The sequence below is a fragment of the Leucopleurus acutus genome (genome assembly GCF_964270905.1).
Source record: "Leucopleurus acutus genome assembly, chromosome: 9".
Lineage (NCBI taxonomy): Eukaryota > Metazoa > Chordata > Mammalia > Artiodactyla > Delphinidae > Leucopleurus > Leucopleurus acutus.
The window spans coordinates 53,241,968-53,268,891 of NC_139144.1; the positions used below are offsets into that span (position 1 = coordinate 53,241,968).

General features: G+C 34.8%; 1 protein-coding gene across 3 annotated transcripts in view; it reads left to right on the forward strand.

Moving 5' to 3' along the window:
* KRIT1 (KRIT1 ankyrin repeat containing) overlaps window positions 1-26,924 on the forward strand; it is a 42,948-nt gene that overhangs the window by 6,521 nt on the left and 9,503 nt on the right. For all 3 annotated transcript variants that reach the window (XM_082846776.1, XM_082846775.1, XM_082846774.1), the window contains exons 4-15: window positions 2,989-3,081; window positions 4,244-4,373; window positions 5,375-5,618; window positions 5,829-5,944; window positions 6,175-6,318; window positions 12,683-12,839; window positions 14,022-14,129; window positions 16,238-16,394; window positions 17,413-17,564; window positions 22,553-22,719; window positions 23,361-23,448; window positions 23,941-24,147. In XM_082846776.1, the coding sequence (XP_082702902.1) occupies window positions 2,989-3,081; window positions 4,244-4,373; window positions 5,375-5,618; window positions 5,829-5,944; window positions 6,175-6,318; window positions 12,683-12,839; window positions 14,022-14,129; window positions 16,238-16,394; window positions 17,413-17,564; window positions 22,553-22,719; window positions 23,361-23,448; window positions 23,941-24,147 (1,763 nt within the window). The remainder of the gene's footprint in view (window positions 1-2,988; window positions 3,082-4,243; window positions 4,374-5,374; window positions 5,619-5,828; window positions 5,945-6,174; window positions 6,319-12,682; window positions 12,840-14,021; window positions 14,130-16,237; window positions 16,395-17,412; window positions 17,565-22,552; window positions 22,720-23,360; window positions 23,449-23,940; window positions 24,148-26,924) is intronic.

Genomic DNA, 26,924 nt, shown 5'->3' on the forward strand with positions numbered 1-26,924 from the left:
CCCTAGATAAGTATCTGTGAACTACTATGTTTGTTTCTCTACTCCAGGACAAGAGAAAACTATAAACCTCTCTCCATAACTAAGTAACAGTTAAGATTTTGTGTATTAGAGCAAGTCCTATAAATTACCAGTCAGCAGAGGTTTTCTTCCCATTTGGTCACAAGAAGAAGATCATTTTCAAAGAGCCAAAATAAATTGTAGAAGTATTCACCCTGAAAGGTTCAGGCCTCATTAAAAATATTAGATAATCTATAGCCTATGAAACTGATTAAACATTAATGATCAATTTTATCAGGCTGTGGCCTCACAAGAAGCATATAGCAGAAGTTACAGAAATTATATACTCTGTCCAGGATTCAGGCATTATAATTGAAAAGGTAAAGCTAATTTCAGTCAAACAGCAGTTGAAAACAGTTGTTGATAGTGAGGTAAAGCATACCTCTCTGTGCCTAGTTTTCAGTTTTTTAAAGCTTATTTAGTGTTTTTTTCTATTTGTTCATCTTTATAGAGATTAGTTGTCTAATTCATCTCTCACTGAAGAGACTATTTTTGTTGCAGAGATAAGGCTGAATCCTGTAATTTGATTTGTTGGTTATTTGGGATAGTTGTTCTCTAGAGATAGCTGAACTAAGCCTGTTTCATAACTTCTGGAGGTACCATTCACCATATTTATCTCCCCAACTGGTAACCTCCTCAATAGGGCCTGCAGGGTTTTTGTGGCTTGGGGCTCTAAGCATTGTAACTCGAGATTATAAGAAGTTCCTGCATAAATTTACAGATCTTTGATACACATTCTGAGTACTACAGAGAGAATCCCCTTTCCCTAATTATCAGATTGACTTTTTAAATAAAATGATCTAGAAATTGATCTTAGCTAAAAAGGGGGACTATCCCTGTGGGTGATCAAGGCAAGTGAAAGGCTCTTCTTTTGGATGCCACAAATTTGTCAGCCTTTTCTACCTCAGTCTTGGACTTCTCTGATACATTTTCATCCAGATTTGTTTTACTATCACTAAATTGTTATAGTTATCAGGATCTATTAGATCAAATTACTGAGACAAAGTCTGAGCCCAAATCACATATTTGAGCTGAGATAGACAAGTCATAATTTGCTATGAATTAGCCAAACTCTACCACTTGGTTCATTTACCAACCAGGGGGATATAAGTGATATCAGTGTTAACAAAAATATTCCCCGGCCCAGAGGGCTGGGTAGTTTTTCTTAGGAGAAGTTACAAGTGGATAGGCACCCTGAAACATGTCTAGCACAATTATATCTTATATACTTAGACAGTAGAATGTACTAATACATTTTCAGGCAGCTTTTAATAAGAGAAATGAAAGTAAAGAAGTTTTACTTAACTAAATAGACAGTTATATCAATGAACCATGCCATACCTGACTATCCTATTCAATTGAGGTTTTCTAAAAGTGTGAAATATTTTTATAGAGTAATATGATTTCTTATATAAGCATCACATGAAAATTACCAATGACTTTATAATAGCAGTAGTTGTGCCTTTTTGTGCAGTGCTATATATAGTTTATAAAACACTACCACAATTACTTATTAATGAAATTCTTAAATTGGTCCTGTGAGTTAGTATATAGTCATTTTTACATCTGTAAAATGGAAATGCAAACATAGGTTGTCACCTACAAAAATTATATTCCCATTAGTGGAGGAGTTAGGACTAGAACCTCATTTCCCAACTTGTAATCAGTGCTTTTCTTTCCCCGCATGACAGATCTCATAGTTGCATATATAATTTGCAAAGTAGGCAATTAAACAATGGATCAGAACTGGATTTAGGGAAGCTGCAAGGCAGGAAAGATTAAGTGGGACAAGACCGCAAGCCAGACAAAAGAAATATTGCCTCTCAAATTTATTAGAATGTATCTAACACTTATATTTTGTACAAGTGTCTATTTTGTAAAAAATTGTTTGGGGGCTATAATAATAATGTGCCATAATAATCACAAATATTGACTCCAGCATTTTGTGAATGAATGAAGCTGCTTGAGCTCATATTATCTACCTGTCCGCAGAAGGCATCCAGCCAGGCATTCCTACCTGGGTCAAGAACAAGGTTCTATTTCTTGGGATGGGGAGATTGGAAGGGTTGATAAAAATTATGACAAAGATATCCAGAATATGAAAGGTTTTAGAGTGAAAGACTTGTAGGTTGTTATTTATAGCCCCCTTGCTGCCAAATCAGGAACAACAGACTAAGTATAAGAATGGTGGTTATGGGCTTCCCTGGTGGCGCAGTGGTCGGGAGTCCGCCTGCGGATGCAGGGGACACGGGTTCGTGCCCCAGTCCGGGAAGATCCCACATGCCGCAGAGCGGCTGGGCCCGTGAGCCATGGCTGCTGAGCCTGCGCGTCCGGAGCCTGTGCTCTGCAACGGGAGAGGCCACAACAGTGAGAGGCCGCGAACCGCAAAAAAAAAAAAAAAAAAAAAAAAAAAGAGAATGGTGGTTACAATTCAGAACAATAGTTTATAGCCCAATCAGATTTTAATAAAAACTGAAATTGAGAGTGGAGGTTGAATATTAAATGAAGAGCTGCTAAACTTTAAGACTTTGCAGTTTATGTACACTACGCTTCTTGGCCAGCTTAGACTTCAGTGAAACTCTTACCATCTACATCCCAACTGAATGAAGTATATGCCTGTTCACCTTGCAGGATGTGTTGCTGTTCAGCTGCTCTGTCAGTCCTTAGCAGGATGGTTTTCCTTGCTACATATAGGAAGCTTCTCTTTTAGTGAGTCAGAACAGGGGATCTATTGGTTGATTGTCCACAGAATGATTTACATTATTATCAGAATTACCAGTTTTTATTAGTGCCCATAATAAAATTGACTTCTTATATTTCAGTTCCTCTTAATACTGCCTTTAAAATATATTTTTCTAATTCTCAAGGTAATATATAAGATTTTAAAAGGCCCATTATTTTTATCTTTACTGACTTAAAAAAAATGATTAGGAAAACGAGTGGTACTAATGAAGAAATTTCCTCTGGATGGGGAGAAGATGGGCAGAGAAGCGGCATTATTTATTGTTCCATCAGTTGTCAAAGGTAAAGTCTAAGTTTCACCTTATGAATCTTTGTATACCTTAGGTGCTAAGCTAAAGTCTGTTGAGGAACTTAGGAATTTGGATTCATAGTTACTATTGTAATACTATTATAGAATACATGTTTTTAAGATAATGGAAGATGGAGAAATTTGTTACTTAAAAAGACGGTTTGATTTCAAAGTAATATTCAGGCTTCCAGACTGATCAGTAATATTTTCGTTTCTGTTTTTAAAAGTAGAACAAAGAAGTGAGGAAGGAAGCCATAATCGAAACAAAAAGTTTTTAGCTTATAATGAGGGATTTTTCAGACTGTGCTATATAGGTAGAATAGAAATAAAAATTTATGTATTTTGGAAAATTAACAGATTATGATCAGAACCTATCTTATATTTGGGAAAAGAAAGTGTCAGTAATAGTTCTAAAATACTCTTACCAACAGTAGTGGTAATATTTAAAGAACTTAGATCTAATATGAAAATTTAATTTGAGCTTTGACAAGGAATTTATCCTATTATCCTGGAATAATAGAAAAAATATTGAGCTTCAGTGCAGACCATGCAGCCCACTAATTTTGTGTTCTGGGCAAATCACCTCTTTAAACCTCACCTCTTTATTTGTAAGATAGATATCTGCTCCTACTTGGTTCATCGTGCTGGAAGAATTCAGTGAGGTATTAGATGTAAAAATCACTTTGGAACCTGTAGAGTACTGGCCTCATGTAAGGCCGTAATAATACTAATGATATATTAATGACCCACTGTGGACATCTCATCAGACTGCTGCTACACAGTACTTACACGTATTTTATTAGCCAGCTCTACCATTACAGAATTTTTTTTTCCCCAGCCATACTTAGGTTAAACAGATCAGTATGTTAAATGGTGCTGGAAACCTTATTATTAATCAGAATTTTACAACATTGTTGAGGAAGAGAAAGGGGAAACAATTTCTGTAGTCCTCCAGGATTCTAAATCCTGCATTCACCCAAATGGATAAGGTCACAGAGCTGGCCAGCAATTGAATCCAAGTCTACTAATTTAAAATCTAGAACAATTTATGTTATACTTAACAATTTTTTTTAACATACTGTGTACTTTTAAATAAAAATCATGCAGTCGTAAACCTTTTATATGATGGCATAATTCTTCATTTTTCTTTTTCAGATAATACTAAATATACGTATACTCCAGGATGCCCAATTTTTTACTGCTTACAAGATATTATGCGAGTCTGTAGTGAATCCAGCACTCACTTTGCTGCACTTACAGCAAGAATGTTAATAGCCTTGGATAAGTAAGAACTGCCATTAAAAATATTTTTTAATAAATCAAATACATGTTCATATTAGATATTAGCTCTGAGAGATAGAAATTCTTTTGGAAGAAAATAATAAAATTAATAATATATATATTAAGAAATGGTAAGTTTTTGAAGTATAATATAAAAATTTTAAACCCCAAAGACAAGATTGTCCTGATTTGCTTGCAACATGTTAAGTTTATTCTTAGAAAATGACAAAGATTGCCCTGGCCTAAGAATTAAGATTCCTTTGTTATAAAACTAGATTTAGTATTGATTTACCCTTATCAGTGAACAAGTCGTTTTCACCTGTCATGCCTTTTGTCTTTCTGTAACAGCAGGTCTAATGTCACCTACATCTCAGTGGTTTAAATTTTTAAAGGACTTCGTGTTTTTTGAAAAGGATTTTAATTATTATTATGTTACATGCATTAAAAAAAATAGTTTGCTATGTCCAATAACAGAACTTTTATTTACAGTAAATGAAGTACTTAACACTAATTAAAATTATAGAAATCCCGGGACTTCCCTGGTGGCACAGTGGTTAAGAATCCTCCTGCCAATGCAGGGGACACGGGTGTGAGCCCTGGTCTGGGAAGTTTCCACAAGCTGCAAAGCAACTAAGCCCGTGCACCACAACTACTGAGCCTGAGCTCTAGAGCCCGCGAGCCACAACTACTGAGCCCGTGTGCCACAACTGCTGAAGCCCATGCACCTAGAGCCTGTGCTCTGCAACGAGAGAAGCCACTGCAATGAGAAGCCTGTGCACATCACTGAAGGGTAGCCCCCATTCGCGCAACTAGAGAAAGCCTGCGCGCAGCAACGAAGACCCAGCAGAGCTAAAAATAAATAAATAAATTTATTTTTTAAAAAAATTATAAAAATCTGAATGTAGTATTAGAAAGAATCACACATCAGAGTTTGATAGTAGTTTAGTTTTTTCATCTTCACTTTTTAACAAATACATCTACTACCTCTTCTTTTTATTTTGCCAGGTGGTTAGATGAACGTCATGCACAATCTCACTTTATTCCGGCTTTATTCCGACCTTCTCCTCTTGAGCGGATAAAAACTAATGTTATAAACCCTGCATATGCTACTGAATCAGGTCAGACAGAAAACTCACTACATATGGGCTATAGTGCACTAGAAATAAAGAGTAAAATGTTAGCCCTAGAGAAAGCAGATACCTGTATTTACAACCCTTTGTTTGGATCAGATCTTCAATATACAAACCGGGTAAGAGTTGAATGAATTTTGGCTTTGATTTCAAAAGACATGTCATTTCAAATGTAATTTTTTTTCCTGAGATAAATGCATCTATTACTAATTGTAAACATTAAGATGACATCCGTACTTAGCTCTATTTTTATACATCAAAGTCAGGTGTCTAAAGCTCAGTATCTAAAGCTGTTTTTGTTTTTGTTTTGTTTTGTTTTCCCTTTCTAGGTAGATAAAGTGGTAATAAATCCATACTTTGGTCTAGGAGCTCCAGACTACTCAAAAATCCAAATTCCCAAACAGGAAAAATGGCAGAGAAGCATGAGCAGTGTCACAGAAGACAAGTATTGTTCTGGTTTTCCTTCACATTGCTTTTTAAACACCTAATTCTAATGTTAAAATACTGTTTAAAATGGTATATACAATTAGTATGCAATGTAATCATTACATAAATGATTTAGTTTACAGCTGCTCAGTGAAACATAGCTTTCATAGATATGTCACATTTGTTTCAAAACAATATGAATTTCAACAGTGCCTGTTTTTTTTTTTCTTATTTTCTTTTAATGATTAGGGAACGACAGTGGGTAGATGATTTTCCTCTCCATCGAAGTGCCTGTGAAGGAGATTCGGAATTATTAAGCCGACTTCTCAATGAAAGATTTTCAGTCAACCAATTAGATAGTGACCACTGGGCACCCATTCATTATGCATGCTGGTAAATAGATTATTCTTTTGTTTTTACAAAGAATGAATCCTTAGTTTATAAATGTTAGTGCTTCTTTTCAAAGCTGTTCTCATTCCAGCCACTTTTTCCTCTACCATGTTTGCCTTATGAGCTTTCTCTGTAGTAATCTTTGATTACTGTGTATGTGCCACACCGTTCAGATTTACAAGGTCTGCCCCACAGGAAAAGTATCATTAATGTTTTCAGGCATCCTGAGGTCATGCAGTAGGATAGCTAATGACTAGCAAGTGCCATTGCACAGCACACAGTCCCTTATTCACCCTTGCAATTTCTATTGTTTTGTACTGGAGTTGTGTTATGTTTGTTTATCCTTATTATATTTTATTTTATTATTGTTATTATTTATTTTTTATTTTTGGCTGCGTTGGGTCTTCGTTGCTGCGTGCAGGCTTTTCTCTAGTTGCAGTGAGTGGGGTCTACTCTTAGATGCAGTGCACAGGCTTCTCATTGCAGTGGCTTCTCTTGTTGCAGAGCACGGGCTCTAGGCACGTGGGCTTCAGTAGTTGTGGCATATGGGCTCATTAGTTGTGGCTTGCAGGCTCTAGAGCTCAGGCTCAGTAGTTGTGGCACATGGGCTTAGTTTCTCCGTGGCACGTGGGATCTTTCCAGATCAGGGCTTAAACCTGTGTCCCCTGCATTGGCAGGCAGATTCTTAACCACTGTGCCACCAGGGAAGCCCTATCCTTATAAAATTTACATGTGTTAGCTACTTATGATTTGACCTTGCATCATGTTAGAAAAGTATTCTTTTAGTTCTTTGGAAAGCTGTGGTATCAGGAAACACCAAAAGTTTTCATTAGAATTAAAGCCTTCCTTTTTTTTTTTTTTTTTTTTATGAGAGGGATTAGCTCACAGGATTGGAGTTAGCTCTTTCCACTAGTTGCCCAATGTAGTTCTTGCTCTGGTACTCTTCTCACATAATAATAACTCTTCCCCTCAGCCTGGGTTACGTTCTTAAATTTATGTTCGTAGCAGTAGTTAACTATTTGCTGTAGCCTGTCCTCTAGAAAGGATGTAATTAAGTTATTTACTATTATTTCTTATGGGAAAGTTGCCTTTGACTTACTGTTTAAAGTGAACTTCTTTGGCTAGTTTAAGAAGTGCCTGCACTATTTACGGCCTGTTAAAGTCCACAACTTTTTAGCTGCATGACGTTGAGCAAGTGACTTTACTTCAGAGGTCCCCAACCCCCAGGCTGTGGACCGGTACTTGTCCGCGGCCTGTTAGGACCCGGGCCGCACAGCAAGAGGTGAGCTGCAGGCAAGCAAACGAAGCTTCATCTGCCGCTCCCTGTCACTCGCGTTACCTACCGCCTGAACCATCCCCCATCTATGGAAAAATTGTCTCCCACGAAACCAGTCCCTGGTGCCAGAAAGGTTACTGCTGCTTTACTTTACCTCTCTGCATCTTAGTTTATTATCTATATGTAAAATACATTAATTAGATCATTTTCAACTCAAACTCTTTTTATTTCACTGTGATCAAATAGCTTATTGATCAATATTTCTGATCTAGTAGCTAAATATAGTTGCTTTTAATATATATCTTTTCTCCATTAAAATATGCTGTTTCCTTAAAAATATGCTCCTTTATTAAATAAATATGCTCTTAATTTTTTTTCTGTTTCCTTAAAAATATAATCTTTTATTCTATAGATGTATTCTTAATTGTTTTACCATTACAGGGAATTTTTATACTCAGATTTGGAAAGAGTTACCCTAAATCTTCTTTCACTGAACTTACAGTTGTTTCTTCAGATTACTGGTAGATACTGGTAGCAGCAGCAGTACCAGAAGAAATCACATGCTTTCTGTTGAGCTAAACAGAAAGAGGTAGAGAATATAGTTCAAACTCCAAGAAAGTACACTGTGGAATTGAAAAAGACAGAGGCAGTAAATTTTAGCTTAGGAATCCCAAATTTATATTTGCCTATATTGTTGCCCTTTTTGCGGCAGGGCCTTTTTTTCTTCTCTATTAAAAGAATGGTAATATTTTCAACTGCCTATTACATAAAAACAGAAGTATGGTATAGTATTTAATGTGCTTTGGAATGTACCTACGTTTCAGACCCAACTGAAACTTTTAGTTCCTAAAAGTATGGCCTTTAGCAAATTACTTAATATCTCTAAGGATCTGTTTCTTTATCTAAAAGATGAGCTTAATTTTAGTGCCTCTCTTCAGATTAGAGGAGAAAATGCAAATAAATGCTTTGAAGGGTACCTGGCAGTAATAAGCACTCAAAAAATGTTGTCTGTTATTAAAGTGTTATAAAAATTTAAAGATTTTGTTGTCTGAATCTAAAATTCATTACCTGTTGTATTTTTATTTGTAAAGTCATATTACTGCACTACACCAAGGAAGAGTTTTATCCTTCGATAAAACTAATTTCTGTTAGCTGGAAATAATAACCAAGTTTAATACACCACTAGTAGTATAGGTCACCTTGCAATACTTTTTATTTTTTTTATTTTTGGCTGCATTGGGTCTTCGTTGCTGTGCGCGGGCTTTCTCTAGTTGTGGTGAGCGAGGGCTACTCTTCATTGTGGTGTGCAGGCTTCTCATTGCGGTGGCTTCTTTTGTTGTGGAGCACGGGCTCTAGGCGCGCGGACTTCAGTAGTTGTAGCGTGTGAGCTCAGTAGTTTTGGCTCGTGGGCTCTAGAGCGCAGGCTCAGTAGTTGTGGCTCACGGGCTCAGTTGCTCCACAGCATGTGGGATCCTCCCGGACCAGGGCTCAAACCCGTGTCCCCTGCATTGGCAGGCGGATTCCTAACCACTGCGCCACCAGGAGAGTCCTGCAATACTTTTAATAAGATAGATAATTTGATTCATGTGAATTTGAATGAAGACTGATTTAACTGTTTAGTAAAGAACATAAATTACCTTATCTTGGAAATGTACTCTTATTCACTAACTGGTACGCGGATTGAGAAGGGGAATACTGGGCTATCTCATCAAGAGACTGGGATTTGGGGCCTATCTTTATAAGCTTAGACAAGATGTTTTACCCATCTTTTTCTGTTTTCTCATCTTTAAAATGAGTGGTTTTATTAGATCAGTGGTTCTCAAACTTTTGTGTTAGGGTTCCTTGTCATTCTTCAAAATTACAGGATCCCAATTAGCTTTGGTTTATGTGAAGTATATCTAGTGTTACTATATTAGAAGTTTAAACTGAAAAATATTTTAAGCATTTCTTAATTCATTTTAAAATAACAGTAAACATATATTAACATAAATAACAAAGTTTTATGAAATATGCCCTTATTTTCCAAAAACAAAAAAATTAATGAGAAAAGTAGCATTATTTTACATTTTTGCATCTTTTTACTGACTAGCCTTGTAGAAGATAGTTGGATTCTCACATCTGATTCTGCCTTTAATTTGCTGCAATTTTCATGTCAGGTAGCTTCTAGAAAACTCCATTGTACACTTATGAGAAAATGATAATGAAAAGGGCAGACAACATCTTAGTATTATTATGAAAATATGTTTGACCAAGAGGACACCCTGAAAAGATTTCAGAGATCAAAGAGTTTCCTGGATCACTCTTTGAGGACCACTTAATTAAATCACTCCTAGGATTACTCCAAGCTTCAAAAATTCTCATATTAATGACATGTGCCTAAAAATTTTCTTTACTAGAATCACCATTTTCCAAAACTATTTAAGTTGGCTTTCTCCCCTTATGGGTAACTTGTCAGCCACTCAGTAAAAGTCTCACTGACATCTCATATTTTCTCACCTCTCTCAAATCAGTATCTTCTCTCTCTGATAGTACCTTCAGGCTTCATATCATTGCTAAAGAGTATTTTAGAACTATGATGATTTGGCTCCCTACAAATTATTCCATCTGATTTCATTTGGGCCTTCACTGTAGCCAGTTGTGTGTTGTCTTTGTCTCATTCATCTCGGCAGCCTTTTGGTCCCCTATAAACTATTCTAAATCTTTCTACTCTTAAGCACTTAAACTTCCACTACCTTTTTTCTCTACTCTCATCAGATAGTTTTACCCCCTATTTTCAAAGACAGTTGATGCCATCAGAAATGTCCTTCTTCTCCACCCCAATCATCAGTTTTTTTGTTCCCATCTCTCTCCTGTATCATAGAGCTTGCATGAAAAATCCTTCTTGTTCCCCATTAAATTCACTTCTTACTTTTCTGCACTTTCTTTCCTCTTGTCTTCAAACATACATGGTTCCTCTCCCTCCTTGAAAAAGAACCTTAATTTGAACCTGCTGCCTCTTCTGGCCACTATCCTGTTTATTCCCTTCCTTTCATAGCCAGACTTCAATGGTAAGGGGGCCACACACACTGCTTTCTCTTTTTCACTCTTCATGAACCTTCTTAACCTTTTCTGAGTTTTTAATCTCTTTCCCTGCTCTGCTGCATTAAATGCTGTTGACCACCCCTTTGTTCAAGGAACAAATTGCAGTTGAAAGGACAGCTATAATGGAGCTATAGTAAAGGTCAGTACAAATGCAAGATATAACTGATACCATTATTATTATTATTGAAATACTGGTCTCCATTCTGTGACCCAAGCATGTGTTTATAGTATGGAAACAGCTATACCACGATTCAGAAAACTGGATTCTAACAGGCTGGTAACCATGAGACCTTGGGCAAGTTACTTAACTGGTACAAGCTTCATTTTTTTCATCTGTGCACTAGAAATATCTCTGCCTGCATCATAATTTGCTGTGAAGATTATATTAAGTAATTATATAAGGAAGTACCTTGAAAACTTTAAAGAATCATACAAAATATGTTTATATTAATTATTTTTATTATTACTTCTTGAATTGCTCCCCTAGTATCTTTTCCTATCCTGAAAGTGTTTTTCAAGATGCATTTCATTGTTCTAAAATGTTCATCTTTCTCAAAATTCTCTCAGAAAGATTTCATCCATTCCTCCCAGCCTTAACAGTAATTCTTCTCAGTTGGATGAATTTGCATATTCTTAGATATCTCAAGCCTTTGCCTTCCTCCTGAGTACCAAGTCTGCATTTTCAATTGCCAACTGAACAATTTAGTCACTCTTTTTTTTTTTCTTTTTTTTTAATATACATAAGGCAGTTTGGAGAATGCAAAGACATAACCTTCAAGGAGCTTCCAGGCTGATAGAAATGTATATATACAAGGATGAAAGTAGATAAAATGAGGTTAAACACTAAAACTGAAATGGTAAAATGTAGTGGGAATATAGAGGAGGTAGATTTTAAACTGTTTCAGAGAAATAATAGAACTTAACCTAAACAAAGTCAGGAGGGGGAAAAGGACATCTCAAGAATAGCTAAGAACATGAGCAAACAGTCATATGAATAAGAAGGCTAGGATACAATCAGCAGGTTCAGGGTGTAGGAAAACCATAGGGTATGTGAAGGGGAAGAAAGTTGACAGCAAATTGTATTAGTTCTAAAGATGCTATTTTCCCCTCAAATGCACCATATTTAAAAGCAAATTTCCTTTCCCCTTCTACCCATTTATTTCCAAAAAATGAATTACCTTTCCACCATTGCATTAGATTGCGACCTTATATAAGTCTTTATAACCAAATGGTGGACTCACTATGTCTCGCACATTCTTTGTACTCTTTTTCCCACTATCTAGAATATTTACTTCTCTTCAGCATCTCTTCAGCTTCTTCCTATTTAAAATCCAGTTCAAATTATTCTTCTATCAGAACACTTTTCAGAACTGAGACTGAAATCTTATCTTCCTTTTCCAACATTTTTTAAAGCATTAATTATATACTATTATGATTTGACAAATATATATTTTTTGATTGTTCTCCTCAACTGTTACTTAAATTTTACAGTGTTATGTAACTTATCTTATGTTTTTGTTTTCCTCTCTGATTACATTATAAGCCTTTACCAGAGCAGAGACCGTTCATCGTAACATATCTTTGTGTCTCTCACATTGCCTCATACAGCAGCTATGTGGAGAATTACGTCTTTGGCCCTATTTTGTAAATCAAAGGCAGGGATGAGTAAAGAGCATTATTAAATTTATGGGTTACTTTCTGCTTCTGAAAAGAATTTTGACTAAAAATTTTATCTCCCTAATTTATAATTTTTGTATTGTATTTTGTGTGATAGTGATTCTCTGTCATCTACTCTATCTTGTATTTGAGATTATATTTTCTTCCAGTTGATCAGAAATAGAAACAGTTGAACTGAATCAGAGTAATTCATAAGAAATCCCTAAGCACTGAAAACATTACATCTGTGTCTTCATTGCTTGTTCTCTGCCCTAGAAAGATCTTAGATATTGTCTAAAATTTGGATTTTTCAAACATTTCAGGTGACTTTTTAGGTGTTTTATTTTTTTATAGGTATGGAAAAGTTGAAGCCACTCGCATATTGTTAGAGAAGGGAAAGTGCAATCCAAACCTTTTAAATGGACAACTTAGTTCTCCTCTTCATTTTGCTGCTGGAGGAGGACATGCTGAAATAGTACAGATTCTCCTAAACCATCCAGAAGTTGACAGAGTAAGTTATTTTCCAGGCTTTTTTTTTTTTTTTTTAATGATCAAACAGTGAATAACAATGACACTAAAATGTTAAGTTATACACTTGAGAGGTCAGCTGAAAAATAAAAACAAATTTCACTTACTATATAGAATAAGTAATATTTATGTGTATACTTTGCTTTTGTACATACTTTTTTAGATTATAGTAAAATATGTCTCACATAAAATTTACCATTTTAGCCATTTTTAGATGTACATTGGCATTAAGTACATTTACATTGTTTTAGAACCATCACCGCCATGCATCTACAGAATGTACATAAAATTTAATCTCTTTTCACTTTATAGTGTATTTTCTCAAAAATATCTTTAAGAAGGAAAAGGATATTTTGGAATTTGTATTAACAAGTATTTTGGGGCTTCCCTGGTGGTGCAGTGGTTCAGAATCCATCTGCCAATGCAGGGGACGGGGGTTTGAGCCCTGGTCCGGGAAGATCCCACATGCCGCGGAGCAGCTAAGCCCATTCACCACAACTACTGAACTTGTGCTCTAGAGCCTGCGAGCCACAGCTACTGAGCACACACGCCTAGAGCCCGTGCTCTGCAACAAGAAAGGCCACCACAATGAGAAGCCCACGCACCACAACGAAGAGTAGCCCCCACTCGCCCCAGCTAGAGAAAGCCCGTGCACAGCAACAAAGACCCAGCGCAGCCAAAAATAAATTAAATAAATAAATTTTTTAAAAAAAAGCTTTAACAAAACCTTTGTTGTTACTATAATCAGAACTTTTTTTTGGGGGGGGGGTGCGCGGACCTCTCAGTGCTGTGGCCTCCCCCACTGCGCAGCACAGGCTCCGGACGCGCAGGCTCAGCGGCCATGGCTCACGGGCCTAGCCGCTCCGCGGCATGCAGGATCCTCCCGGACCGGGGCACAAACCCACGTCCCCCGCATCGGCAGGCGGACTCCCAACCACTGCGCCACCAGGGAAGCCCTATAATCAGAACTTTTGAAAAACAATAATCACATTGATTAGTGCTTTGAGTCATCTTTGGCAGTTCATGTTTAAGTATAGCATGCACTAAGTTTGCTTAATATGTACTTAACACTTGACAGTAGTTTTGTAATGAAACTTTGATATTTTCCCTTATTTGTACATTTGTAATGCCTTTTATCTTTCACCTTTTCCCCCCACATTTCTAGCACATAACAGACCAACAAGGAAGATCTCCTTTAAATATTTGTGAAGAAAACAAACAAAATAATTGGGAAGAAGCTGCAAAATTGTTGAAGGAAGCCATTAACAAACCAGTAAGAATTATTTTCATAAATACTAATTAGAGCCAAACATTGTATTTAAATTGATAAGTAATTTGAGGATCTGTGTCAAGGGTGGAAGGATATAAATGTATGGATGGCTTCTTTCCTGCTTTTATAAAACCTCATGGTTAGACTTCATAGGTATTAAATTTGTTATCATCCCTAACATTTGGATATTTATTCTTGCATATCAAAATAAAACTGCATAAATAAATCTTTCGATCAGTTAAAATTAATCTAATTTCCAGTGTAATCCGTATACTTGGTATGCTGATTACAAATTTTAACCTATTCATTGGAGCATCTCTCTCTACTTAGGCCTTCTAAGTAATATATTTGTAAATATTGGGCTGGTCAAAAAGTTCGTTCGAGTTTTTCCATAATGTATGAAAAACCTGAACGAACTTTCTGGCCAACCCAATAATAATATTACACATCATTTGGTAATTTAGTTTTGGCAAGTTGTCATCTATTACAGATTCATCTTCCTCCTCAAGATAGTGAATGAGTTAAAATAGGAGATTTCTAAGTCTTTTATTCTGCCAATTCAACGTGGCCTTTCCACCTACTTATGTACAAAATAATTAGCAGTGACATTAAAATAGAGAAGAATTAACAATTAGAAAAAACTCAGTTATGCCTGAAAGTTATAGTGATGTTAAAACTGTTATCAGTTTAAAAATTGTTTGGAAACTTGAAAACCAGATAAAAGGATTTATACCAACTGATAAAGGATAAAAGTTTTATACCAACAGGTATAACCCATATGTTTGAGCCTTTCCAGACATTTCTATTAAGTAGGCAATGAATATTTGTTGAATATTTTTGTAAATTTAACACCATAAAATGCTGAAAGTGATGTGATAAAGAATACATATTCTTTATTTATTCAGTACATGATCTCTGCTTTTAAGGAAAATTACACACATTCATACACATTTTTGTCAAAACACTATTCCCTGAGTACAGGACAAAAGCAAGGAAATAGATAAGCAGTACAGGCACGCTTATGTTATACTTCGTTGCAATTTGTTTTCTATTTGTATAGTTAAAACACATTTTTAGGGACTTCCCTGGCAGCACAGTGGTTAAGAATCTGCCTGCCAATGCAGGGGCCACGGGTTTGAGCCCTGATCCAGGAAGATCCCACATGCTGTGGAGCAACTAAGCCCATGCGCCACAGCTACTGAGGGTGCTCTAGACCCCGTGAGCCACAACTGCTGAAGCCCATTTACTGCAATGAAGAGTAACCCCCTCTTGCCACTAGAGAAAGCCCGTGTGCAGCAACAAAGACCCAACACAGCCAAAAATAAATAAATAAATTTTGTAAAAAACCATTTTTATTTCTTATATAATTTTTATATCTGAATGTATAAAAGGAATTAGGTACTTTTATCTAAAATGAACTGTCCTGGAAGTTGTTTGGTGGCATCAGTTACTTCCTATAACAATAAAAATGTATTGAGAATATCATTTCTCTCTGGGATTTTCTGAACAGGAGGAAAGAAACTGGCTCATGGTCCATTGTTTCATAACTTTTATCTGCAAAGTCTTCTATCACAGATTCCTCTTAGGACAAATTATTGCTGGTACACATTTCTACATTCTAATTTGTGGCTCACTAAACTCACGAGGTACTTGACTAACACCAGATTTAGTTAACCAAGTCTATATCCCCTATTTGATATTTACATTGTACATTAATGGCTTTAAAATATACTTTCAGAAGATTTTGAAGTTGAATATTTTTAAAAAACCCATTTGCCTTAGTTTCTCAAACTTATTTGACCATGGAATATTCAGAGGAATACATGTTAGAAAATATAAATAATGAAAAAAAAAATTTTTTTAAGATCGCTAGAAGGTCCAGTGGTTAGGACTCTGTGCTTCCACTGCAGGGGGGGTGCAGGTTCAATCCCTAGTTGGTGAAGTAAGATCCCGCAAGCCACATGGCAAGGCAAAAATAAATAAAATATTGCCAGAAGATTCTCACTTGAAGTTGTTTTTATGCAGATGAAGTTGAAATTAAAGCATTTTGTTGTATTGGGATGTATAATTTATAACCAGGTTGCATAATTTATTATCATTCTTTGTCCTAGTATGAAAAAGTTCGAATATACAGAATGGATGGATCATACCGTTCTGTTGAACTGAAGCATGGAAATAATACCTCAGTGCAGCAGATAATGGAAGGAATGCGTCTCTCTCAAGAAACACAGCAATATTTCACTATTTGGATCTGTTCAGAAAATCTCAGTAAGAAATTTGTTATTCTGTTGTATAAACCTGATTATTCCTTTTTGAGAGTGGGTTGGTAAACTTAAGTATAGCATCAATTATTATTGACTTTTAAATTTTCAAATGAGACAGTGTTCTTCTCTTTTATACAGATTGTTTATGTTCAGACTGCTGAAACAGATAAGCCTCTGCTTCCTCCTGGCCCCTCTTTGTTCATACAATGTTTTTTTTTTTTTTTTTTTTTTTTTTTGCGGTACGCGGGCCTCTCACTGTTGTGGCCTCTCCCGCTGCAGAGTACAGGCTCCGGACGCGCAGGCTCAGCGGCCATGGCTCACGGGCCCAGCCGCTCCGCAGCATGTGGGATCCTCCCGGACCGGGGCACGAACCCGCGTCCCCTGCATCGGCAGGCGTACTCTCAACCACTGTGCCACCAGGGAAGCCCGCGTACAATGTTTGAAATGATAAAAACCAAAACATCTTTCTTTGGCAATGAATTTGATTTGAATGCTGTTAAACGTAGTGCTCATCCAACTTGCCTTTATTTTCAGTGCTCACCTCATCTCAGAATAATACAGATTTTCTTTTTCTGTATATTGGTTTTCTATCAGATCTTTGTTATTTAAACTCGACCCAATGTCATTATAGATTTGTCTCTCAGACAAAGTATTGCAGATACATAAGGGATTTCATTGAGGTGGTTGTGATTGGTTATCTAGTGATTTAATTGTATTTTTTTAAACACCAAATTCTACTGATTTTCTCATTAAATAGGCTATCATGGAATTAAGGCTCATAAATATATTTGATAAATTTTATTCATTTTCATATTTAGTCTCATAATTCTTATATTCTTAATAAACAATTAACCTCAAATTGGGTAGTAATGTTGATTAAAGTCAATATTGATTTAAATTTAGATCTATAATTTGTGTGTGTTCAGTACTTAGGTACAGAGAGTTTGATAAAAAGTTTCTATGTGTTGATATAATTGGTTCATTTTTACATTATCATTTATAAAAGGAAAGATGTTTTTCAGGCCTTCAGCTCAAGCCTTATCATAAACCATTGCAACATGTTCGTGACTGGCCAGAAATACTTGCTGAATTGACTAATTTGGATCCCCAGAGGGAGACACCACAGCTTTTCCTAAGAAGAGATGTGAGACTTCCTTTGGAAGTTGAGAAAAAGGTTTGCTCAGAAATCTTTTTTACAGTCATTTAAATGTTCAGAATCTACTGAGTTCCTGTTTTAAGCACTAGAGGCAAAAATTGTACTCTTCCTTTACAGGAGGTTTTATTTCTGTTTTTCTGTTCAATCCTTACATCCCTGTTGTAAGTGGTAGAGTTTGAGTCAGTCTACTTACAAAGCCCCTGGTTGGTTTTTCCATTTCCCCACCTCCATTGTCTTAGAATACAAAAGAAATAGAGAATCCATCCTAAGGAGAATTACCAACCAGATGGGAGAAAGATTTTAGAGTAGAAAAAAATTTTAGAGTAGTTAGAAAGGGAGTACAGTGTCAGATAAACTTAATAAAGGGCTAATCAGTTGCGTAAGTTTCAAAGGAGCAAAGAGATGCATTGGTGTAAGGGGAGAACAGAAAAAATATTCTGGATAGAGATTATATTTACAAAGGGGACATTAAAAAGTTATTCTCAACAGTCAGTAAATAGCTGTTTTTGACTCAACAGAGAACTATATAGATAGTAAAAAATGAGAATGGAATTTACATTTGATTAAAAAAAGGTCTGTCCCAAACAAGTATGTTTGGATTTGAATTACTGTAAATTTTAGAGGAGAAGTGAAATAATGTCATCCGAGGGACGACTGGACAAGGAAGAAACCTAAGGGAGATGTTACAAGTTAAACTAGGTGATAATCTAAATACAGTGGTAGCTGTGAAAACTGGGGGAAAAAGAAAATTTCCAGGCTCTCATAAATTTGGTGAAGAAAAAATACACAATTTCCAAATTCTTTATTCAAGAAAATATTAAACAGACAAGGTTAAACAAATTTTAGCACATGAAAATTTCAGTGACCTTGTCCAAACTTGGTAAATGTTTTATGCCTGACTATTCATATTGTCCCTCTTCTGTTATCAAACTAAAGGTAAAAAAGCCATTTGACAAAATCCAGTAGCCTTTCATGGTAAAACTCTCAGAAAACTAGGATAGATGGGAACTTCCTCAGTGTAATAAATGGCATTTATGAAAAACCCACAGTTAACATACTCAGTGGTGAAAGACTGAAAACTCCTCCTAAGAACAAGACAAGGATACCTGCTTTCACCACTGCTGTTTAACAAAGAACTAGAAGTTCTAACCAAAGCAATGAGCCACACTCCCCCAACCACCACCGCCCAAAAAAAAGGAAAGAAAGAAAAGAAAAAAAAAGAAAGGCATCCAGATTGGAAAGGAAAAAGTAAAACTGTCTCTGTTGATCACAAATGACATTATCCTGTATATAGGAAATTCTAAAGAATCTACACAAAAGCTACTAGGGCTAATAAATGGATTCAGCAAAGTTGTAGGGTACAAGCTCAACACACGAAAATCAGTTGTTTCTATAACCAGCCACAGACACTCCCCCCCCAAAAAGGAAACTAAAAACTCCATTAAAATAACTTCTAAAAGAATAAAATACCTAGGAATAAGTTTAACAAGAGAGCTGCAAAACTCGTACACTGAAAACTACAAAAACATTGCTGAAATAAATTAAAGAAGACATAAGTAACTAGAAAGACATCCCATGTTCAAGGATAAGAAGACTTAATATTGTTAAGACATCAATACAAGCAAAGTGATCTACCAATTCAACACAATTCCCTAACAACAGACGTTTTTGCAGAAATGGGAAAGGCAATCCCCAAATTCATTGCAAAGGGCCTTGAATAGCCAAAACATTCTTGAAAAAGAAGAATAAAGTTGTGGGATTCACATTTCCAAATTTCTTAGTACAAAGCTACAGTAATCCAAACAATGTGGTACTGGTATAAGGATAGACATAGACTAGTGGAATACAATTGAGAGTCCTGAAGTAACCCCATATATCCATGCCAACTGCTTTTTGACAAGGATGCCAAATGCATCCAATGAAGAAAACATAGTCTCTTCAACAGATGATGCTGGGACAACTGGAAATTCATATGCAAAAAGTATAAAATTAGACCCTGATCTCACACCACATCAGAAATTGACTCAGTGTATCAATAACCTAAATATAAAAGCCAAAACCATAAAACTCTTAGGACAAAATATATGGGTAGTCTTCATGACCTTAGATTTGGCCTTGGAGTTTTAGATATGACACCAAAAACATGAGTAACAAAAGAAAAAATCGATAAATGAGACTTCATCAAAATTAAAAGCATTTGTATATCAAAGGACATTATCAAGAAAAAGACAAGCTAGAGAATGCAAGAACATATTTGCAAATCATAAATCTGATAAGTGTTTACTATCCAGAATATTAAAAGAACTACAACTCCACAACGAAAAGACAACCCAATTAAATTGGGTAAAGGACTTAAATATCATTTCTCCAGTAAAGATATACAAGTGGCCAACAAGCACATGCGAAGACGCTCAGCATTATCAGTCATTAAGGAAATGCAAATCAAAACACAATGAGAAACCACTTCACACCTACTAGGATGGTTGTAATAATAAAAATTTATAAAAGGAGATGTTGAGTTTTGATGAAGACATAGAGAAATTGGAACCCTTGTATGTTGTATGTAGGAGTGTAAAATGGTGCAGCTGCTGTGGAAAATAGTTGAGTGGTTCTTCCAAAAACTAAACATAGAATTACCATTTGATCCAGCAATTCCACTCCTAGGTATATACCTAAAGGAAACAAGAACTCAAACAGATACTTGCATTCCAGCATTCTTAACAGCATTATTCATAATAACCAAAAAGGTGGACACAAGCTAAAGTGTTCATCAACAGATAAATGGATGAAGAAAATGGAATATTATTCAGCCATAAAAAGGAATGAAGTTTTGATACATGTCGTAACATGGATGAACCTTGAAAACATGCTAGGTGAAATAAGCCATACACAAAAGGACAAATACTGTTTGATTCTACTTATCTTAAATAAATATCTAGAATAGATACTATAAACAGAAAGTATATTAGTGTGATGGGGGGAGAGAATGAGGACTTAACGGTTACAGAGTTTCTGTTTGGGCAATGAAAATATGGAAATAGTTGTGATGGTTCACAACATTGTGAATGTAATTAATGCCACTAAATTCTACAGTTAAAAAAGTTAAAATGGTAAACTTTGTTAGCAGTTCTTAAAAATGTAATAGATGTATGAAATTTGCAAATAATCTAAATATACTCAGCCTGTCTTCTTTCTAAGTAATATTTTTAAAGTTGGCTGGTAGAGAAAGAGCAATAATGATAATACTTGGATATTAATTAATTGCATATTATGTTACAAATAATACAAAGTAGGTTCAAGTGAAAAGCAAGGCTTAGTGAGTACTTAAGGTGAATCAGAATATCACGATCATCTGATAAAGTGGTTGCGTTCTTTTTCACTCATTGTGTAATTGAAAAATTCCTATTTTTACCACCTGAAAAATAGAAGAATTCTATTTTTTTGGTTAGGATTATTCTTTTAGGATGAAAAGAGCCTGCTTTCATTTAAAAAGAACAATTGTTGACTAATAGTCACTGAACACACTATTAGGAATTATAATTATTCTCTATTCAAACTCTTCAAATTCTTTAAGTCAATTTTTATTAGAAAAATGTTTTCTTTCATTTTTCCCCAACAATTATTTTGAGAAATTAAAAACCCATAGGAAAGTTGAAAAAGTAATAAACTTCATACCATCATATACCATTCATTAAATTCACTAATTGTTAACATTTTGCTACATTTGTTTCATCTTTCCTCTCTTTTGGTTGTGAACCATTTAAAATTGAGTTGCAGACATCCTGGCACTTCATCTCTAAATATTTTAACATGCATCTTCTAAGAACAAGGATGTACCTACATAGTACAGTACCACTTTCACCCTAATAAAATTAATGTTTCCATAATAACCTCTAATATCAGACCCATATTCAGATTTCCCCCCAATTTTTCAGTCTCTTTTAACTCCCAACTGAAGGAGCTTGTCAGCGTTCATGCTTTGCATTTGATTACTGTCTCTTTAAGTCTCCTTTAATCTAGAGCAATCCCCTTTTCTTTTTTTCCCCATGAAATTCTGTTTCAGTTTTTTTAATATTATCAATATATGGAGTATTATATTATTTTAGTTAGTATGACAACATTTCTTTTGCCATAAGGAATTTGGGTCATTTTGAATCATATTTGGAAACATACTAATTATTCATTCAGAATCTCTATAATTGGTGATTATTTCCAAGTAGAAATGTATTCTTTAGGCTGGCATTTTTCAGTGTTTGTTAATCTTATCAGATAAAGTGAAACTTTAAAGTTTTCAAAACTTAAAAAAGTATGCTCTCCTTTAGTGTTATTTGAAAGTGCGAAGTACTGAATATTTTTTAGTCAAATAAAAAATGTTAAGCTTTTTTCAAACTTCATGTGTCCTTCTGGGAGTTAATACTTCCTTTTATCTTCTTTGAGGTTCACTACTATATTGGGTGAAGCACAGATTGTAGAAGAATGTTTGAGGAATATAAAGAATTTAAGTAAAATTGTACTATAAGTTATACACACTCATATCCATAAACTGATGATAATTTTATTGAACTGTGAATCAGAGGTTAGCAACCTATGGCCTACTGCTGTATCTGACCTGTTGCCTACTTTTGTATATCCTGCAAGCTATTAATGGTTGAAAAAAATTCAAAAGAATATTTCATGTCATGTGAACATTTCATGAAATTCAAATTTCAGAATCAATATAAAAAGTTTTAGTAGAACTCCAACATTTGTAGATGTATTGTCTATAGCTGCTTTTGTGCTACAATAGCAGAGTTGAGTCGTTCTAACAGACTATCTGACTCACAAGGCTTAAAATATTACTATCTGGGCTTTAATAGAAAAAAATTGTCAACCTCTGCTCTAAAGCAATAACAGCTTATTTATATGAAATTATATAGCTTTTGCTTTTTCATATTAGATAGTGGCAAGTTGTACATTTATAACAGGAAATTGTGACCTAATAACCAAATTATACTTTTTCTTTTAAGATTGAAGACCCATTAGCTATTCTTATTCTCTTTGATGAAGCCAGATATAATTTATTGAAGGGCTTTTATACGGCTCCTGATGCTAAACTGATAACATTGGCAAGTCTACTGTTGCAGATAGTTTATGGAAATTATGAGAGTAAGAAACACAAGCAAGGTTTCCTAAAGTAAGTATTTAATACAATTCATGGTCTTGTGCTATACCCAAGGTTCAGTTTAACCAAGAAAATTTAGAAATATTACGTTACTAAGAACTATTTAGACGTTGGTTTGGAATTAAATAATATAAGGCATGGAATGAGAAAAAAAAAAAAAGTAAAGCATTCTTTACGTTACACTCTCTCCAAAGTTCTTTTTCTTATATTTGAATATAGTTTGATATGCCTTATACTTGTTAGCTTTATCTTTCTTTACTGTATGTTTAAATAAGTTCACTAAAACCTGACTTGGATTAGTAGAAAAAATGTTACAAGGCAGATGCATTTCACCATATACCACCACAAAAACTAGTTCATGTTTCATGTTGAGAGAAAACATTGAGGTTTTAGCACATTTAAAGTTTGTTTATTGTAGTTTTAAATATTCAAAAATATTTTGTGGCTACTGAAAGAAGAAACATTTCTCTAAATTGAGCAATATTAGGATCGTGACTTTTTGCTTAAAATGTTGAGAGTTCTCTGATATGTTACAATATAATATTTTTCAGCTCAAAAATCATATTAATTAAAGCCATTTACATGTAAATGATTATATTACTGTAGCTACTAAAGATGATTTATTTAAAAGATGTTGGTGTATTTGCTTACAGTGAAGAAAATCTAAAATCCATTGTACCTATTACCAAATTGAAAAGTAAGGCGCCTCACTGGACAAACCGAATACTTCATGAATACAAGGTAAGCTGTTAAATAGAAATAAAAAGACATTTTATAGCCTAGTTGAAATTTTGTTAGTATTATTAATATGTTTTAAACATAGGTACATTACATTTTATTCTTGAAATTAAATAAGGATCTTATAGTTCACATGCCTGAAAGGAAAAGGAGCAAAATAGTTTTATTTTTAATAATGTAGAATCTTTTACTGAATACCGTCTGTATGCTGGATACTGTGGTAAGTGCTAGAGATTAAAAAAACATGAGATAATACACTGTCTCTATCCATGAGGCACTTAAAAATGTAATAGAATAGATAAACATTATTTTTAGACCTTGATATTTCTTTTTTTTTAATATAAGATCTCAAAAGAAAAACTGCCTTTGGTATAATGTCACACAATTTTATTTGTCTTTGGGATAGCCTTGATTTTAGAAACTGTTTAGTTGACCTGTTTGGATTATCAAAGGTACATTCTCCTTTCACATCTGTTTATTTTACTTTGTTTTTAGAATCTTAGTACAAGTGAAGGTGTCAGTAAAGAAATGCATCACCTACAGCGCATGTTCTTACAGAATTGTTGGGAAATTCCTACATATGGAGCAGCTTTTTTCATAGGACAGATATTTACAAAGGCAAGCCCCAGTAATCATAAAGTCATCCCTGTGTATGTAGGTGTGAATATAAAAGGACTTCATCTTCTCAATATGGAAACTAAGGTAGATTTTCATCTTTTCAGCTGTTTTTGACCAGTCACATTATGTAATATCTAAAATAACAGTACTAGCCTACATGAACAATTTCATTCATTTATAATAGCAAAGGATAAGGGGGTGAAAACGAAATGATTATCAATAGGGAGTTAACATATTAATTGTAACATTGAAATACCTTGCAGCCATATAAAAGAATGAAGAATATTTTTCTGTGGAATGATCTCTAAGATATATTTGGTGCTGAACCATATGTAATATGCTACCATTCATGTAAAAATGGGTGGAAATGGGTATTTATCCGAAGAAAACGGAAACACTAACACAAAAAGATACATGCACATCCCTGTTCATTGAAACATTATTTACAATGGCCAAGATAAACAACCTGAGTGTCCATCAGTGGATGAATGGCTAAAGAAAATGTGTAAATATATACAATGGAATATTAATCGGCCATTAAAAAGAATGAAGTCTTTCATTTGCAACAATATGGATGGACCTTGAGGGCATTATGCCTAGTGAAATAAGTCAGACAAAGATAAATACTATATGATCTCACTATTTATACGTGGAATCTTTTTTAAAAAAAAAAACAAGCTCATAGATACAAAGAACAGACTGGTGGTTGCCAAAGGCAGGGAGTTGGGAGATGGGCAAAATGGGTAAAGGGGGTCAAAAGGTACAAACTTCCAGCTGTAAAATAAATAAGTCATGGGGATGTAGTATAGAGCATGGTGACCATAGTTAATAATACTGTATTGCATATTTGAAAGTTGCTAAGGGAATAGATCTTAAAATTCCTCATCACAAGAAAAAGAAAGTTGTAACTATGTATGGTGATGGATGTTAACGATACTTATTGTGGTGATCATTTTGCAATATATATAAATATTGAATCATATTGTATACCTGAAACTAATATAATGTTATATGTCAATTATACCTCAAAAAATGGGGGGAAGTGAATACTATATTTGCATAAGTATTGCTTTGGTATGCATAAAATGTCTCTTAAAGCCTTTGGGGGGGGAACCATGTAACTGGGAATAAGAGTAGAAGGGAGACTTTTCATTATATAGCATTTTGCAAGTTAAAAAAATTTTTTTTAACTGTGAATGTATTACCTATTCTAAAAATTAGATTTAAATGAAAAAAATACAGATTTAAAAAAGGAAATATAATATCTGACACAAGTGGTTCATTTTGCAAATTAGAATAAGTTATAGGAACATTTTGGGGGGGCAAGATGAAGTGTGGATGGGACTGTGAATACCTGTTAGAACTGTTCAGAGGTTTTCTATTCCACCATCTTTTTTTTTTTTTTTTTTTTTGGCGGTACGCGGGCCTCTCACTGTTGTGGCCTCTCCCGCTGCGGAGCACAGGCATGTGGGATCTTCCCAGACTGGGGCACGAACCCGCGTCCCCTGCATCGTCAGGTGGACTCTCAACCACTGCGCCACCAGGGAAGCCCCACTATTCCACCATCTTGATCTGGCCGCCCCTACTTCAGAGCTTTTCAATCAGAGGCTTATTACTGTATTGTGCCTTTTTCTAATCAAAGTCATGATAATATAAATATGGGGTTATCAATTACTTTTAGCATATTTAACACATTTCACAGGATAAACAGCTTTCTAGTTAGTAATAGGAAGCAGATAAAAATCTATTTTGTTCATTCAGGTATGTCATAGATAGACTATTTTCCAAATCAGTTTAAGTAACTGAGCTTACGCATTTTTAAAAGGCATTTTAGATTAGGGAATTTCATCGTAAACCTAACTTTTTTCATCATTTTTGTAAGTCTTTATTATGTAATCACATACCTTCTGAAAGTATCCCAATTGTAGTTTAGTTATTTCCTGATAACTCAGGATCATCATTATGGGCAACAGTTATTTTCCCATACTGTTAGAAATGCCTGTGAATGGAGATAAAGAATATGCAGGGACATAGGGCACTGACTGACTTGGAACTTGATTTTTTGAAGTTTCTGATATCTGCTTGCTTTGGAGTCATTTGCTTATCATTTTCTATTTAGACTATTTTACTCATACAAAATAAGCTGCTTCTTATTAGCTTGTAACTACTTTTTCTATTCCTGTTGTACTAAAGAAATGAAGGAGAAATTCCCCTTGTCATTTCAAGTAATTTTTCCTCTGCTATTTCAGAGCATTTTATACAAATATCTGCAAATTCTTCTTCATCGAACTGGATGGTGATACTGTGGGCATAACACTGAGCCTTTTCTCTAAACTATATTTTATGTTTGACTTTTGGGAGCATTCCAAATTTAGGCAACAATGAAAAGTTTTATATAGTATTCAAATGATGTTTCAGTAATATAATATTTCATATTATGAATAATATTCTGGTCCAGGAATTGAGTAAGTGAGATAGCAGTAGCAGGCAGAGGATGATAGTGTTATTAAGAATCTGCTTTTTCTAGAAATATAAATAGAAATGCTGTCATTGGGCATATAAAAAGGTGATTGAAACCAAGGGTAACAATGTTTTCTGTCCACATAATCATTACCTTGTGTTCTGTAAGCTACGGATAAATTTATGGCACCTATAAAAGCTCTAAGATAATTACATTTTCAAACGATCTAAGATAGGAACAATCAGCTTGTCCTCAGTTGTCTTAGATTGACCAAATCTGCTAGGGTTGAATATGACAAGCTTGCTTAAATAAACATCTTCATCTGCAAAAATACATTCATTTGCATTTAAAAGTCTACATATGGGATACATTAGCCTCAGAGATTAAATCTCAGGAAAAG